This window comes from Ptychodera flava, chromosome 10 (genome assembly GCF_041260155.1).
Source record: "Ptychodera flava strain L36383 chromosome 10, AS_Pfla_20210202, whole genome shotgun sequence".
Lineage (NCBI taxonomy): Eukaryota > Metazoa > Hemichordata > Enteropneusta > Ptychoderidae > Ptychodera > Ptychodera flava.
In genome coordinates this window covers 2,968,121-2,986,638 of record NC_091937.1, presented here as the reverse complement: position 1 = coordinate 2,986,638, position 18,518 = coordinate 2,968,121, and the positions used below count along the sequence as shown (strand labels likewise).

The following is an 18,518-nucleotide window of genomic DNA, read 5'->3' as shown; positions in this document are numbered from 1 at the left end:
AAACTTCACAGGATCATTTTCTTATTTAACATGGAGCATATATTGTCATGCTGGATTAGTTTGAAGACATTTAATTTGCAAGTTAAATTTTACACAATACAGACTGTGATAGCAATATACCATGTGGTTATGATGTTTCAAAGTTATTCTTGAAATACCTATATCAGACAATTGTTATTTGTAATTTCTTCATTCATCTAACACACTTTGGAATTTCTTCATTCATCTAACACACTTTTGAATTTCTTCGTTCATCTAACACACTATCTTGGTAATACTTTCATATACTTCTTGAATCTTAATCCACATTAAAGGGGCAGTTCTCAATCCCTAGTTCTTGCATTAGTGGTTGTTTATATTGACTGTCTATCTGATAATCTTTTGTTCTCTTTTGAAGGTTGTAAACGCTTTGTCAATTTACTCAGCCCTAACCCTTGAAGACACTCACAGTTTTGGAAAAACTTTCTGTTTGTTTCTTAATTCTGTTTTTGCATTGGGTGATGTGTCCTCTTTGAATCAACATGTAACACTTTAAAATCTTGTAATTACATGTGTAATCTCAATTCACATGTAGTAATACAGTTGGAAGTTAAAGACCTTGAATGGTCAATATCAAATTATGCATAAAGAATAGAACTTGGCTATGTCATCTAGTGTCAAATAGACAAGTACCCGATATGTGTCTGACAAAGAGCAATACTGGCATTGCAATGAATAGCATTGATGTTCATTTATATCCTATGATTATCATATGATTTTGATGATATAGATTGGGATTTTCATTACTTCAACTGGGCCCACTTGTCCTCAGGATTGTCTCAAAGGCAGAATTACGTTTGCACATTTTGCTTGTGACACACTGTACAAACACCTTGCAAACATTTGCAATGCAACAGGTGTGACAAATCCACAGAAGTATACAATGTGTGTACAGGTGATAATTGCCTGATGTTTCTTACCTCTTGATTTCTGGGTATCTTAAATGATAGCTGTCATACATGGACAAAAATTCTTCACTGAACAGTTCGCCTGGACAATAAAGAGGAACGAAATGAGTGATGGTTGATATGGTACCAACACAGTAAGACAAGCTGGAGTTAATGTAAGTCTAGTGTTAGTCTGGCAGAGACCCTGCGATTCGCGTTCTTCCCTGTTGGAACACGCGCGCGCCCTTCAGAGACGCGACGCGAATCCCAGGGTCTGGACGTTCTTGCAAGCGACCGGTCGGATTTCTGCCTGATCCGGGTACTTTATAGAACTCCACACATCCGTTAATCAAAACAAAAATGACAAGTACCATAGCCAAATAAAATTAAAAATGAAAAATAAAAACATGCCGTGTATATAGGTCTACCAGCTACTAGTATATATTCTCTCCGCCCAGTTAGATAGGTGTTTCTTTTGACGTCACTACCCTTATGAATATTCATATACTTGCAAGAACTGACAGTCGCTGTGTCTGGCAGCGCGTGCTCACAGCTGCACAGCGTAGCCTTCGAATGCAGGCCCACCGCGACGCGCACAAAACAAGGCACAGCGACTGTGGAGAGTCTAGTCTAGTGTGTGAACATGATTCAAGGAAACACAGTACTTCAAACTACATTGATTAGAACAATTGAAGTGAGAAGTGCCAGTGTCTACTATGTTTAGTTATTAGTTGAAAACTGTTTAGTTCCTTGTTCAGCCACTTCCTAGTTTGATGTATTGAATTTATTGTATACTTCTATGAAATCAAATACATCACTGTAGTGGGGAAGTCCCCATCTTTCCTTCTCTACATTAAAGTGTACAACTACCAATTTCACTTATTTGTGACTTCCCTGGATGTTTTCACGACAAAACTTTTCAACTGTCCTCTACACATAGATATTACACATGTGAACTGTATGGCTTGACTCTTGCTTCCATTTTATATCTACATGCAATTTTTCAATTAAAACAGTACAATGCTTTCTTTTAAATTATGAAAACTTAGTAAAACTCCATGATATAGTTCCATAAACAGTTTTCAATACTTTCTCCTGAAAGAGGGAGTATAAAGCCTCCTCAAGGATTTGCTCTATTTCATTAAAATATTCCTAGAAGTTATTGGCAGTAAAGGATATTAGCTGCTATTTATAAACATAATGAAAACACAGCCCTACATCATAAATGACAATAAGGAAGGAAGTTTTAAACTGTAAAATTCTGTCAGGCAAAATTTTCCATAATGTCCATTGCTATGATGGTTGAAGTTGACATTTGTAAATTGTACAGGGTTGCACTGCTTTCCCTAGGCTGTTTAATCATTATATCTCAACCTTGCCATAAAAGTGATCACATATGTTTTTGATATAAAAGATGACATTGTATGCTACTTTTTATCCATACCGTCAACCTACCACAACATTATTCACATTTATATTGAGTTGAAAAATTTGTAGTATAGAAATATAAATATTGACTTACCCAATGAAAAGTGTACATCATTCCCAAGATGTATAATTTCTTGCAACTGTAACAAAACAAACACATAAAGAAAGGTTCCTTTTAATCAAACTATTGTGAACTTTGTTGTCAGTTTTGAAAAGTAGAGTTTGTGCTGTCACAATAACTGCTGTTGTTTGCTGGGAAAACTTTGTAAAAAAATCAGCTGACTCAGTGTGAGGACATTGTATTTATTAAGAAATAGACACAGATCTTATCCAGTATCTGAGCGGAAACCGCTGCTTTGTATTCTGTAACAGTCAGATTGACCCAACCAATGGTCAGTTCAGAGGTTATAAAAACCACAAACATCCTGGATCATCCAAGCGTGGCAGGCACCCAACACAATATCAAAACACACACAAAACACTGGCCATAAATTCTGCATCCCTTCATTCAGATCATTCCAAATGAATGCTTCAAGTTATGTGTGACCTCAGCTGAACTGCTAGCCATAATTAGTTCAACCTTGGCATGTTTAAATTAAGCCGGCAAGACACCGGCAAACAAATCTTCACTTCTGTCAGGTCTATGTACAAACGGATGTAAACAATATCTACAAACTGCAGTACTAGTTTGCACCTGGTATTCGGAAGTGAGTGTCTACTGAAATTTACAATACTAAAAAAATTATATTTTGTCGCGCACAACAGAGGAATTTCAGATGTTTAATGAAAAGGAAATTGAAAAAAAGGATAATAAATTCAAAATAATATTCAAAGAACACTCGCCAAGATGCTCAACAGTAGAATGTATCTGCAACTTATGTGTTCAACTCTGTATCAAATTTTCACTACTGATAAGTAGGACCAATACAGGATATTTTGCCTATCAGTACCTGTACTGCTTCAAGACAACTATTTCTGAACGCTGAGATTGAGTCTGAAATTCCTTCTAAGTAGAACAATACCATTCTTTGCAAAAATTAGAGTCTTGGCAAAAATAAAACTGTATATCACTGTACAAAGGACAATCCATCTTTCTATCTTCAAGGAATTTTAATGCACCATCAGAGAGGCAGCCATGCTTGATATAAGATAAACACCTACTAACAAAGACTTTTCCCTATGTCCATGCTACACTGTATATTCCTGTCTAATGGACCAGTATCAGCTGCTGGCCTTGGCATTCCACAAGGGCATCTCTAACAGAATGCTTTCATTCAAAAGAATCGGTCATTCTTGTAAAGACTGTAAATAGTGCTGGATCATACATTTGTAGTACTACTTTGTCCTAATTCAATACTAGACTCAAGTTCAAGAATACTTGTACATTGGCTATTCAATCAGTACCACATGACAAACTACCCATACTTCAGTTGAAATGGTCTCACCACAAATTTTACATTTTACTCATGGTTGTCTGAGAGTACAGCACATATGAACATCATTAAATGCACTTAATTGTGAAAACTCTGATTTCCATCCACAGTTCAATCATAGACAGTAGAATTGGGATTTCGACCTACCGCTTTATGTAACAATTACAAACATGCCATGATGTCAACCAAATGTAACTCATATATTTCCAATCTGAGGGAACAAGTGTTTTAAATTTGAAAAATGTAACGGCTTGCTTTGGAATTCAATTCAATCATTTGTAGTTTTAGAAAACTTTGTCTTTGTCCAACATCAGAAGACTGTAAATATTCAAATTGACTTTCATTGAGGTTTTGAATGGATTAATACTGCCACTCATGTGAGACAAAAATTGCCATGTCCTACACATGGCTTTGACTTCTTGTGGTATATCTAGGAATACATGCACAGACAGACTTTGACAGTTATTGAATACAAGACTTCATGAACCAACACTCCAGAACTCAAGAAAATGTAAAAGACATTTTCTGCAGAGTTCTGGATTAACAAGATTTATTGGAAAGGCAAGGCCCTGGATCTTTATAATCAGCCTTATGTTTCACACAGTAACATAGTTTACACAATCAAATACAGCCCTCATTAACTGCTGATAAAATCTTTATGGACATCCTGACAAAGACAATAAACAGTAGCTGATTACACAACTATTCCTAATTGGCACTGTTATGTTACACCTTCTTTGTTGTTTTACTATCACTGCAAGTTTATGGTCAATTTCATTGACTGTTTACAATTACCAAAATCTAATTAGGAAACCAAACTCTATAAAGAGCTTTAGATTGGGAACAGATATCTGAACCTAATCCTATTACAGAGCTGATGGTTCAGCATTGCAAAGCCTACGCTGTAAGACTGTTGTAAATGGCATGGCTGCTGCTTTCAAAAACCGTCATTGTCAAGTGTTCACAAGACAGTTTACTGCCACATCAAGAAATTTTGGTTCAAGCCTATTGTTTTAAGAGCAGTTTTTAGACCTGTATACTACAAAGTGGGGGTTACAGGATCATACAAACTTTAGGAAACTTGGGAACAACTGTGAATCATGGCTGTCCCATAACAAATTCAGAGAGCTTATAACTACATATGAGTTACTTCAAGACAAGAGACTTTCCAAACAAAATACTGTGCAAAAACATGTGAACTCCATATGAACACAATAAACTTAAATCTTTGACAAAAATATTACACTATCAAACCAGATATCATCAACGTTTTCACAGAAAATAAGATACTAGTACAACAACCTTGTGAAAGAAAGATTGTAATTTGCTGAAAGATAGAGTGTAATCTGCTGAGTCATTTGCCGTTGTTGGTTGTACACTCTTTGTATTACTTTCACATTCTTGTTGACCGGTGCAATGGTACAGTCTATCTCTAGCAGTGCCAAAGTTTGGTGGTAAATGAGCTAAGCAAGTTGTGTGGATGGAATTGCTGTGTTTTGCTGTAAGTTATGAAATCCCTTCTTTAATGCAACCATAGACTCCAATAATGTTGACCAGGAATGATGTCACAGAGAAATCAATCAACAGGTAACTTGCTTTAAAGAGTAGATATACATCAGAACTCAATAGCACTGACACTGATTTTAATGATTAAATTTGAGATCAACAAGGAATAAAACCTTAATAAAATAAATCTATCTGTGAAAAACCCTATTATCATTGAGCCATAAATGATACTATGTATACAGTATACATAGTATCATCTATCTGTGAAAAACCCTATTATCATTGAGCCATAAATGATACATCTAGCATCAAATATATTGGTGTATGTATTGTAACATAGGGTACACTGACTATACAGAAGTTGAATGCACATATACATATGTATGTATATCTCTGCACAGATACCTATGTATGTGCATATGAATACAACTGTCAACATTTACAATTTACACACTTCAGTGCTTGCATGCTTACATATCTGTGTATGAATATGAGATGAAATATTTGTGAGTTATTATAATTATACGTTTTAAATGTACATTGGTACATATTACACAATTGTACACAGGAAATGCTATTCAGACAGCTGTGTGTTTGATTCAAAGAGTTTGTTTTCAGACACAGTCCCTCAGAGCATTCAAATTGGTGACGGTCACTTTGAACAGTGGTAGAAAATGGAAAGTTCCTTAACAGTACAATATCTGATATTGATAAGCAATCACACTGTTACACAATTAAATATTTATGGTGCTAACACTGTCCATATATATGAACAAAAATGGATATAAGACAAATACCAAACTCATGTGACAATATAAAGAGAAAGCTGCAACATATGTGGTTACACGTGTCAGTACATGTGCAGAGCAGACACCACATTGGGAATTAACACATGTGACATAGGGACATGTACAGATAGAATGCATGATAATTGCACTATTTACATACCTTTGAATAGAAACTTGAATTAACAGATGTTAATGAATCTAACCAACTAAACATCAGTTGGTGTTCATCTGGTGACAATAATGTAAAATTCCTGTTGAAGGAAACAAAAGAAGGACGAGTTGGGTCTCAGCTGTTAGTGACTATACAAGCAGCAATGAAATAAAGTGAATCCCTTCTTAGTCCAGTTGTCAACAAAGTATTAAGGAGTTTTGTGACAAAGGGTGTTTTGCTTACTGGAGTTTATGCACAAACAGTGTGTACGTTCTAGTTGTTTCTAGTATTGTCATTAAAGAACTCAAGTACTCAAGTCATTCATTGTAGTATTCAACCCCTCAATTGGTTCACTTGTGTTTGTTACCCATAAAACTTTACAGTGTATTGCACCATTTTTATGTTATGGTACATGTTGTTGAGCAAGAGCAAACGCTAGTGTGTAAAAAATAAACAAATAAAAAAAGCCAAAACATCACATATTTGCTGTGTCATGTCTCACACATGCGAATATCAGCAAGTCTTCAAATCGTTGATATCAGATACTGAACAGGGTAATACTGTGTTCTTGATCTACACTTGACAAACTAACATTACCATAGAACTACCACTTCAAATACACCCATGAAAAATATTAGCCAACTCTTCCCAAATGTCAGTTTTTAATAAAGCTATAAAAGTGTATATTTGAACCATGCTACTTTGAATCAGGTGGTAGAAGAATGAAAGATGTCTTCCTTTGTCTGATTGTATCCTTATCATGGCATAGCTAATGGCATATTAAACTAATATGAATTTCCAGGTTTTCACTGCCAGCCTCAGTGGGAGGTGAACTTTTTTGGTGAGTTGGTGGGGGTTCATTCTGTACTTGACTTTGACTGTTTGAATTGAAATTGTTCAATAGAAAGGATGTACTTGTAGGTCAAAAGTTTTACAAAATGCAAGGGAAACAACTGCTTCAAAGAAACTAAATTGCTTTATAGAATAGAACACATTTCAGTCTGCACGATGACCGGGCTTTTCCGGTACCATTGCATGACGGGTAATATAGGCAAGAATGGCGTCTTTCAGTGGCGTCATTGAAAGTAAACAAAAGCCAGCAATATCGCCAAAATAAAGACGCGGTTTTCTCATAAACTGAGATATATTTTCACTGTTTTTGAGATGGTAAGTGTCGGCTATAGGTCTGAAGAATATTGTCGACAAATGTTTTGGCAATATACATATTTTAAAATATAATTTCATCACTTTTCAATCGGATAGCTAAAATGACTTGATTTTGAACGAACTCAACTTTCAAAATTTGTAATTTTTGGTCTAAAGACACAATCGCCAAACTATGCCGATTAAACGTACCCCATTGTCAATGTAAACGTAAAATAAAGTCATCTGGTTCACTAGGCACGCGATCGTCGGCAGAAATGGAGCGAATTCACGTGTGTGAATATACGGCAAAATATGAAAATTTTGTCAATTTTGTGGCATAATCCTGCTGTTGAGGACGACGCTGCTTGAAAAAGGCTACAAGTGTCACTTTTAGCATAGCTTCCACAATACAGTAAACGGGTGCTAAAGTCCCGCCCGCTCGGCTGGTGACCTCACTGCACGCAGAAATGGAAGGTACATTTTCTATGGGGTTGACAGGACCTCTCTTTGAAACTTTGTAATTTTTGGTCTAAAAATCATGTAGACAATTTAGTATGAAAAGTAAGGCCTTTAGGTATTACTAATTGTTTAAAAATGATTAATCATTACTGTGGTTCATCAAAATGTGTTCTAAGCACTGTTAACTTTTGAGCGAAACAATGAAAAACCCTAAATTTTCAAGCCGATTATGTTCCACCTAAGTACCGTCAGACTAATGCAAACCTCTCCAATCGGCAATGGTTTACTCCTGGCAACATACAGCTTCATATTACTCATCGGGGGCTTGCCCCCTCGTCGGTAATTGCTCTGATTGACACGATTTCGAGTAACTTGCAGTGAAAACCATTGATTGACACATGTCAAATCCAGTCGTAAGGGCGCGAAGCGCGGTACTAGCCAATCCCTTACCACTTTCTTGAAAGCAGCTTAGCTGATTATTATTGCCCTCAAAGTATGACTCATCAGCTATGCCTTAATAAGGTAAAATAGGCGTAGATAATCAAGAAAACCCAGGCTAACGACGTGGCGGGAAAATCGCATATGTTGTAAACAAATGCTCATGAATAGTATCACATGACATCTCAAAGCTGCGCCTATTGGTTGAATGGCTAGACATAATGAGGTCATGCATAATGAGCTGTCGTGTATTACTTTCTCGCTTGTGCGTGCTCATTCCACCGGCGAGCCACTCGAAATGCACGAAACTTGCACAATACGGAATAACTCGTCGGCGTATGAGTACATTTTCTGTAGTAAAGGTTGCTAATTACAACTGCATTCAGAGGTAACTTTTGGTAGCCCGTATTTGTTGAAAAGATCCAGACAACTAAAATTTCTGTCGATCTCACAACTGGTGTACGTCTGCGATCGCAGGCAGTGTTGCAAGTGTTCGATCAAAGGGTCATACTGCTGCCCGTCACTGCCCGACAGGCAATTTACCTTCCAATGTGTGTAATTAGTCGATATCTCTGTACCACAGCCGGCCCATTACTCTCTGTGAAACCAAACAAAATAATAGTCCTAGCGGTCGATTTTCCAGCGAGTGTCAACGATCATCTGTGGTATGCCCATGCAACGATGATCGTATCCAGTATCCACACACTGCCCGTCAGGAAATTATATTGATGACAGCTTTGAGACAGGATTCAGTCATTGTGAGTAAAAACAGACGCATATAGTTTGTGTAGCTTTCTATAAATGTGGCAGTACTCTTTGGGGGCTGGTACATCAGCAGGGCTAAACAGCAGCTCTTTGGTGTTTAGACATCGAATCTTGACAGTATGGCATGCAGTCGACGGGTAGTTGGACCGGTCGGGAAGTTCATGTGATCGCTATATTTAGACCTTTCAATCTAGGTTCATTCCAGCAAAGCATTTTTTGTACCTATCTTTATTTCTACTCTAGAAAGATGATTAGCTTTAAATTTGATCCGTAACTTTAAGAACCGTGTGAGTTTCTTGTTCTAATGTTTTGATGTTATAGCATCGACAGTGGTCAACTCTCGTCGAAGTGTCAACCATTTATGCGCAGGGTGGGAAATTTAACTGTCATACAACACATGCATACTGAGTTCTCAACGTCTTCAAATCATCAAGAAAATAGTTATTTTAATTTAATAAATTACAAATAATATCAAATTATTGTAAAATACCTTCATGTGATAACAAATATCAATTGTTATTTATACCTTAGTGACTGAACCCACCCATTAAAGAAAATGGTTTCTGACATGATGTCACACATGCCAATCACCCTACAATACCCAATCAAATCACTGGTACCGGCCACACCTCAAAAGCCGGGTATCGTGCAGACTGTTTACAACTTGAAACATTGAAACATCGAGGGGTAATTCTACTTGACAATAACACTAATTAAAGAGGTCAATATATGACATTGGATATATTTGCCTTCCTGCAATCAAAATATGCAAACAAATTTTGTGGTCTATGAACTTCACGTATGCTACTTTATTTTCCTAATCAGTTGCTTGGCAATAGATGAAAGATTTTCTGTGTTAAAAAGATTCTTTAAATGATCTCTATGGCAACATGTTAATCTGGCATGAGGCTTTGTACGATTGATGGATCATTATAGGTGCCTTGACTGTGAACATCACAAAACTACAGTTCTTTATGAATTTCTGAGATTCTTGAAGTGTTTTTGAGAAAGTTCTCCAGGATCATACGCAGTTCCAACTTTCTTGACCTTTTCATCCAATGGTTTGGTCCAACCCATCCTTATCAATGGTGAGGGTGGACATGTTTACATGGAATTTAGATGAACTGATTAAATTACTTGGTAGGGCTGTCTTCCTCTGAGAAGACTCCATTGAAAAGTTCACATTTAACTAATCATGTGAAATGTTGACTGTGTTGCTGCTAGTATACATACCTGATAGGATCACAATAAGTAGATTTCAAACTGTGAAGACACTCTACATAATTTTTCTCACTCTTCACAAGTTCATAGAAAATCTTCAATCTAGCATCTGCATCTGTTCACGGAAAGTAAAAAAAAAAAGGAAATTTTAGAATGGATGCTGCATCAGATGTAAACTTGACTTTCATTCTTTTAATCTTGTCAAGGTGAATCAGTTTCAGGACAACAAATTACAATATTCCAGTATTCCTCCATGTGTGCTGATAGTTGCAAGCTAATAAGGAAATTCAAGGTTTCCAATTCTGTACAGTAAAACATGCATGTAGTTTCAAACACTGTGAAATGGCAGTGACTGGTGTTATGCTATATGCATAATATAGAGTTTTCTTTCTTACCATATGTATTACACCAACATATACATGTCAAAAATGAGTGACCTTCAATTCACAAATCATATTTCCCTATGAGATACAATTATTTTGTTCATTTCAAAAATTGGATCTTACAGCAATACATAAACAAATACAGCTCAGCTAGATCCACTTTGAAGGCAAATATCACTTTTGTAAATTACACATACATATTATTGCCCTGCTATATTGTTGAAAGTAACTGTGTGTGTTGTATTAAGTTTGATGGCGGCATATTTATATTTCAAAATAAGGGCCTTCTTTCAAAGAATTTGAGGATAAAATTAGTGTAATCTGACTGAACAAATACCTAAGATAATGGAAACAGCTTAATTTAATTTTGTATCTTTTGTCACCTTTGACTCCATGGACAGAGAATACAATATATCTATTGTCTAAATGGAAGTAGATCACAAAACTCATTGTCTTAGATCCACTTATCAACAATAGAGTATTCACTATTCTATTCATGAAATGCACATCACTTCAAAAGGTTGGATTAAGAAATAAAGAAATGTTTTCAAATGAGATGAATTATTGATCAAAAGTATTCTTGGAATTTCCTGGACCTTTTTACTTAGCATACCTATATCCCTTCCTCTGTTGAACTTTGACCTGGCCTTTTGCTCTTATTGAAGAGGTTGAACCTATCTACAAACATTAGGGAGGACAGGTTTCACAGTATCTTAATAGCTGCAGGTATAACTCTTCATGTCATGATGTCTTTCATGCTAGGGTGAGTAACTTATGGCATTTGTGGCTGACGCTACCCTGGTCAATACATTCATTGTTGATTGCAACACTGTTACCAAACTTTTTTTCAGCGCCATGAGTTAAAAGTACTGGTCAGTGTGATACAATGTGTACAACAACAAAAAATCATGTTTTGTTTCAAGAGCATCACATACAGAATTTTAAATAGCTCTTGCTTGAACATTGTCAGCCAGTCACATTAATGAGTTAATATCTGTTTCATTTGATATTTCAATCACAATGATTGTTCTTAATAAAAAGAACAATCTTGTTTTTACTTCCAAAAATTTACAAAGTTATATTTAATATTAGCCATGCAGACATTGCACATTGTATCCCACTTGCAACGTTGTTGTTGACAAATTCTGACGTCAGACAGTAATATGGGATAATTCACACACATACAGGCTGTATTGACAAGTTGAAACTATGCAGGTTGAAATGATATTTTGTGAAGAGTTTTGCTCAAATACAATAAAAAGATGTAGGGAAAAAATGTTAAAATTTGCCTGAATGGAGCTTATGTCACTACATTTGTTCTCAACAAGTTAAGAAAATTGGTAATAAAACTGAAGAACAATTAGTTAATGTATTGTGTGAGTGGTCCATTAATGGGCAAATATCCATACTTTATGCTAAATGGTACTGTCATTACAATAGTAACAAACTATAAAATGACAATAGAAGGTTTATTGTGTGGGCTGTCTGCCTGTACTAAATCTCATTACTGCTGGTACCAGTACTCAATCTCATTCAGTCCGGGTTATGTCCATATAGAGGATAGTAGGGTAGAGCCAATGGCGTACCGTATATGTAATGAAATTAAGGCAAGAACCAATCACGTACTGTATGTGTAACAAGGGTCAAAGTTACGTTGGTTCACTTTGTTCAGATCGCGATGACCTGACAGATCCACCGATCGAGTGAGACTGTCGGCTACCCGGAAGTATCTTAGTTCCAGTCGATAGGCGACGTTCTACCGTGTTAAAAATTGTAAGATTTCTTCAAGAATAGTTTTCTGAGTTTCTTAACCCTTGACCATATTCGACAAAGAGTTATTGGACGTTTTTTGTTCTCTTTTCGAGCTTTTGGTTAACTTCTCGGCGATTGATCCGGCGGGCGTTTTTCTGAGCGAAGGGTCGATCGTACCGGGAAATGCATGGTGATCGAAAAAATCGTGCTCCATCGTGCTCCGATGACCGACTAAAACAGTTGACCCATCTTTGCAAAGCTTGAAACATTCTCCATACTGCAGATGGCAAGGTTAAATTGAAATTTGACCAAAAGTAGGCGATATTTGGCGACAAATAACTTACTGTAGATTTACAAGGGTCAAATGTTGATTTCTAGGAGCCGTATCCGCCAGGAAATTCATCCAAATAAGTGATTTTCAGTGTACTAACCACTTGTGTCGGTCACCATCTCGGCCGCACTGAACATTGTGCGTAACGTCTACATCTAAAAACTACCCAGTGCTAAAAATAAAGGGCGAAATCAAGCCGAAAAGTTCCAAACTCGTTGCAATGTGCGAGCCAAGGTTTGCATGGTTAATTATTCATGACGTTAGCGGCGGCAGGTTCGCTGATTGGTCAATCGTAATATCCTCTCTATGGACATAACCCGGACTGAATCTCATTACTGCCTGGGTACTAGTACCGTATAGTTCCTAGTGTTTGAATTAGCATTGTAATAACAAAGGATCATTTGTTATATAATCAATATTGAACACTGAATTTCAAATTCAGTAAAATAAGAGCAATGAAGTTAAACTATTCACGTGTTTTGCATGTGTTCTTGGGGCTTGTTTATGCATAGTGAAGAATATGAATTGGACAACCTCAATATCAGTGACCTGTGACATTGATAAAGGCAATAAAACTGATGTTGCTTTTGGAGGACTATTTTATCATTTCTAATCAAAGGTCATTTTCAGTGATAATAAAACGCAATGAAGCTCAACTACTCACGTTTTTAACATGTGTTCTGTGGGCTGCTTATGCAAAGTGACCTACATGGACAACATCAATATCAGTGATCAACTATGACATGACACTGGCTGTGGAGATTAAACTCTGAAGTTGTTTTGGATAGGAATGAGATTTCTAATCAAAGGGCCATTGTTTCTCATAGTCATACATTTTGGTAAGTTTTGAAGAATCTTTGACATTTTTATATTTTGAAATCAATTGTTTCAATTAAATCTCAATTTGCATGTTACTGTTTATCATCATTATCTCAGAGAGTTGTATTGAGATCACTGTCATCCTGTTTGTTCTGACTGTCTGGCCATTAATCATAATATAACATGACACTCTTTTTGGTTCAGTCACTACTCACTTCAACCAATATCATTGAAAAGTTCTTAAGTTTTGAATTTCCTTCTTCACAACCAGTATGAATTGTGACCAACATGTCTGTCTATATGTGAATCCCTCAATACAGTGATGTTGTCAAAGACATATAGTAGCCATTTATACGAGATATGTATCACTTTATCTTATTCTGATGATGCAGTATCAGAAAACGTTGATGGACGTGAACAAATTTTTCAGCTGATTCTTGACTTCCAAAAAGACTTCAATCTTGTTTTGATATGAATTTGCACAAGAAGGTTGGAAATGATCAAAGAATTGATAGAGAGCAGAAATTTGATGTTTTATTTGAGTTGAATATGTCTGTTGGTTACACCAAAAACATATCTCACTGTATCTTATGGTATTATGTATGGTTCTGTGTGTGGAAGTGTGGAGACAAATTTCATTAATTAATTTATAGGTTTCTTTGTGACCGTCAAAACAAAGAAAACAGACATAACAATGCCAGCTGTCTGTCACTTCCCACCACTTCCTTTCATTATTCACAGATCTTTGTAAAACAAACTTTACAAAAAGTGAACCACGTGGTCGTACAATAGTAGAACCAGACTTGTTGTTGCAAGTTCCACTTTGAAGGCTGGTTTGCTGAACAAGAGAAAAAAACTGAACTGGATTCCAAATCATGGTGGCTTTTTCTGCCTCATTAGATGCCAATGGTAAAATTGATTTGGGTTTGTCCAGCTTTGGTTGGCTGGTTAATCCTAGAATGTAAAGAGTTCAGGTATATTCTGGCCACTGTCAATCCAAGGGGATTTGTTGGCAACCTTCCTCACTGGCTTTTGTCATTGAAGTGCTTCTATACCTACAATATACACCACATATAAAAATAATCTACACGCTACATTTTATGAATGAGTTTCATGGACAAAATTACTTTCACCCTGTAGAGTAAAAATATTGGTATCTGGATCGGTAATCTATTACATATGAAGCCAATTTTTGAGTCATCTTAGTCTGGTGGTCCTACCAGGGTAAAGTGCCCAATTTTACTGTAGTGAATGACACTTACCATGTAAAATGTAAGGAGGACATTTGGACAGAAACACTGTCATCCAGAAGTTGCACGGGACATTTTTGTCTACCACATGTAAAAAGCTAACTTATAATGAAAAGGAAAGACCTGCTAGATGATTAGAGACAGAATAATGGCCATTCTGAAAATCTGAGATATTGTAATTTATGCACACCAGATTTTTTCTGTAAATCCTGCAGGATAATCATAATGATAACACTTATGCAGCAGCTATCATTAACTTCTTTTATCATGAGAGAAGTTGAAGTTCAATGGCAGAGTTTTTTCTTGCTTTGAATGTAACACAAGAACAAGAAAATACATTGCCTCAATGTTTTGAAAACGTACAATTACACTGCAGATAAAATATTTGATACAATTATCAAATTTAAGTAGAAAACTGAGAAGATACTATTTACAAATTTAATCCATTGAAGTTTTGCTTGTGGAGTGTAAGTCATTTAATGCTGAGAGAACAAAACTCCTTTTTGGATCAAAACTTCTCATTTTTTGATGGGGGTTTGGGGAGGGACAAAACAATTTAGCAAGACTTTGTAGGTAGCACTTATTGGAGGGACCCCAGACTCTTAATGATGCAGCCTAGAGATGTGACCTCTATAGCTGGTAGTTCTGCATCCTTCACACAAACCTTTGACATATTTTAAAGCCAATAACCAGAAGAACCTTGTCAAGATTTATGTCAAACTGTCTGGGAATTGTATGTTTGTCATGTAACATTGGCCATTAACCCTGTAATATGACAAAGCCTGGCAGCAGTATTTCTGTATACTTGCAATTACTTCCGATTCACTGAGTACTAACTCCAACCAACAACAGTATATTGATCCCATGACTGCACTTAATGTAAATTACCGCCATTGAAATTGTTGCAGACACATTTGTCAAAGGTGGATGTACCCACCCCTAAGACATATAGGCTAATTGGCAATAAGTTGACTGTCTTATTTCTTAGTGAACACAATTGAAAGTTTTGCTTTGTGAACAGTATCTTGCTCAGATAGCTAATGAGCTTCCTCTTTGTATGTTTGTTAGTTGGTAATTTTTTTATTCTACCCTCAACACACATGAAGGTATCAAATTTGAATATATTCCAAGCAAGATCAATTTAACTGCATAGATTCAAATAATAGTACGGTATGATAAATTATGCTGTAATATAGTGTGTACGAAACCAAGTGTAGTTGTATCTGTTTATAGACATTGCAACACTGCTTTGAACATCAAGTATGAAGTTGTTTTCAAATATAATATATATATGATATTCGCCTAATTCTATCCCCATCATTGTTTGGTCTAACTCTGGTTAAATAGGAGCTGTATGTAAGTAAATGGGGACTGGATGAAATGGGTTGAGTCATTGCATAAAGCACATTTGAGTATTTTCAGCAACATTGTGTGCATCCAGTAGATGAACTTGATGCTGTGATTTCAGCAAACACAAACAGATCATCATAGTCTTGTCACAAATTTGTAAAAAAATAGCACCTAAATGTCTAATGTACTCCTACATTGTAGCTTTAAACCTAACAGATAATGATTGAGGAAATAGTTAAAATATGCAACTTTGTCGAGAAATAAATCTGCAAATTTGGGAATCATTTGTATATATATATTAACATGTCCAGTACGAGAAGTGTCAGTAAGTGCTCTGTACTTTCATATTGACTTTGACAGCACAAACAGATCAACAATCCAATATGGCTGTAAGCAGCTTCCTATAGCATTGTAATGAAGAATAAAAGTGATTAATTTCAACAGTGCTTTAAGAAATTCATGGACAAAGTCAACAAGATTTGACAGAAACAAAAGAAAAATTTTGTTGTTTTCTCTTCTTTTCCATTTACTTTCTTGAACTTCCATTTTGTGTAATCATGTACTGTGTTTGTCCGTCGCTGTACAGCTGTGTTCCATTATGTACGGCTTTGCAAAGAATTCTGTAAATGCTAAAGCTGATGACTTATGCTGATGTTGCAACTTATTTTTGTTTTCTCTGTTGTGTATATTTGGTGTACACAGACAGCGATAAATGATTGACACAGGGAGTTTTAAAATCACGAACCGACTCTTTTAATTTCTATGCCTTTGTTCGAACTGGTTTACACTGACTATACTGGAGTCAGTGATATACACAGTTTTAAAGAGGCTAAGGTTATTGCACAAAAGTGATCTGTTTTCTGCCAAGCTACACAGTAGATTTGTATTACATGTGAATAGCCCAGAGGTGAGTGACCATCATTATCATCCATCATACTGCTGTCCTCTACACCTTGACAAAAGTCAGTCAATGTTTTACTATGATTGGGTCACCAAGGACCAACGACGACAACTCAATGCTTTCATCATATCATGTTATGTTTTCTTCATTTGCATATCTATCTTGCCTGTAAGACGTAAACAGATCATTTTTTGTTGTTTATGTACTTTGCTGACACTGTGAAGGACACACACACTATAGGGCAATGCTTACTCTATTTATTTGGAGTATCACAAGTAGGTCAGCCTCCATTCCAAAACACAACAATTACAGACACTACATCTCTATCATAATTTGTTGTTTTTCACAGGACATGGCCAAGACTGAGGTGATATTTTCCCTGTATTTAGAATGTTACAAGGTGTGAGCAATAAATGAGGGTATTTTACATCAAGATACCTGCATGTACGTACTACATATACCTATGTCCATATTGCTCCAGCTTAGAGACATTGACCATAAGATATCAGCCATGATATTTTACCCTGATTATGGAGATGCACAATAACCATCATCCCCACAGTATAGTATCTTTCCAATTGCAAGGTTAGACATCTACATCCATTACTGTATGTGCAATGTGACATCTTTGAAGTTTGATTTTTTATTGAGACTGTACCAAGTCATAATTTTCATTATTCCAGCAAATACAGATATTAATTAATGCTTGTATTCATCTGTGTATTATGATATTTGTAAAAATATGCATAACTAGAACTAACAGGCGTATTTTTGTATATTTTTGAAGGAAATCTTGTGAAAGCAACAAACTTATCCTTGAATTGGTGTTTGTTTGGAACTTTATACATGTAGATGTTAAAAGCTTTTTGTCAATGGAAGACATCAGAAGAATATTTACTTTGATGACAATTTCACTGCTGTGTGCTGTCAGTTACAGAATCAAATCCCATACCACAACACATAGAGTTTGTACAAAGCTAACAGTGACTGAAACGTTTCACATTTACCACAAAACAATAGTACATTTCAATCTCCTCACACATCTGTTTACTGAAACCTATGAGCAAGCAAAAAGCTTAGCTTCCACACTGTAGAAAACAGACTGACTTTCACAGGTTCAATAAATAAAGAACCATTTTATTCTTTAAAGTCTAAAAAGCCTGTCATTATGCTACAAAGTCCACTTGAAAGGTACTTGTCTGTCTATTTGTTTGACAGCTATCTCAAATTGGAGTTCAGAGTACCGATAAAACTGTGATTATCCTGCCAAATATATCAATTCTACCACAAAGAAACTTTACCTAATACAATCGTGTGTACAAGCACCATAGGGGGTCCCCAGGAGATTTTAGCTCAAGATTTATTCACTGACTATATATCATGTGCCCTGATCAGGTCAAGAGGGCGCTGTTGATATATATGCGAAGCTTTCAAACAACCTTGAGATGGGATATGTGGATGCAAGCTTGTC

The 18,518-nt window shown here is 36.0% G+C and overlaps 1 protein-coding gene across 1 annotated transcript in view; it reads right to left on the bottom strand.

The window, feature by feature from the left end:
* Positions 1-18,518, bottom strand: part of LOC139141751 (rho GTPase-activating protein 20-like) — a 63,757-nt gene that overhangs the window by 31,922 nt on the left and 13,317 nt on the right. Inside the window, exons 3-6 of the mRNA XM_070711380.1 lie at positions 10,274-10,376; positions 6,242-6,332; positions 2,449-2,494; positions 960-1,029 (exon numbers count right to left, since the gene is read on the bottom strand). Of these exons, the coding sequence (XP_070567481.1) occupies positions 960-1,029; positions 2,449-2,494; positions 6,242-6,332; positions 10,274-10,376 (310 nt within the window). The remainder of the gene's footprint in view (positions 1-959; positions 1,030-2,448; positions 2,495-6,241; positions 6,333-10,273; positions 10,377-18,518) is intronic.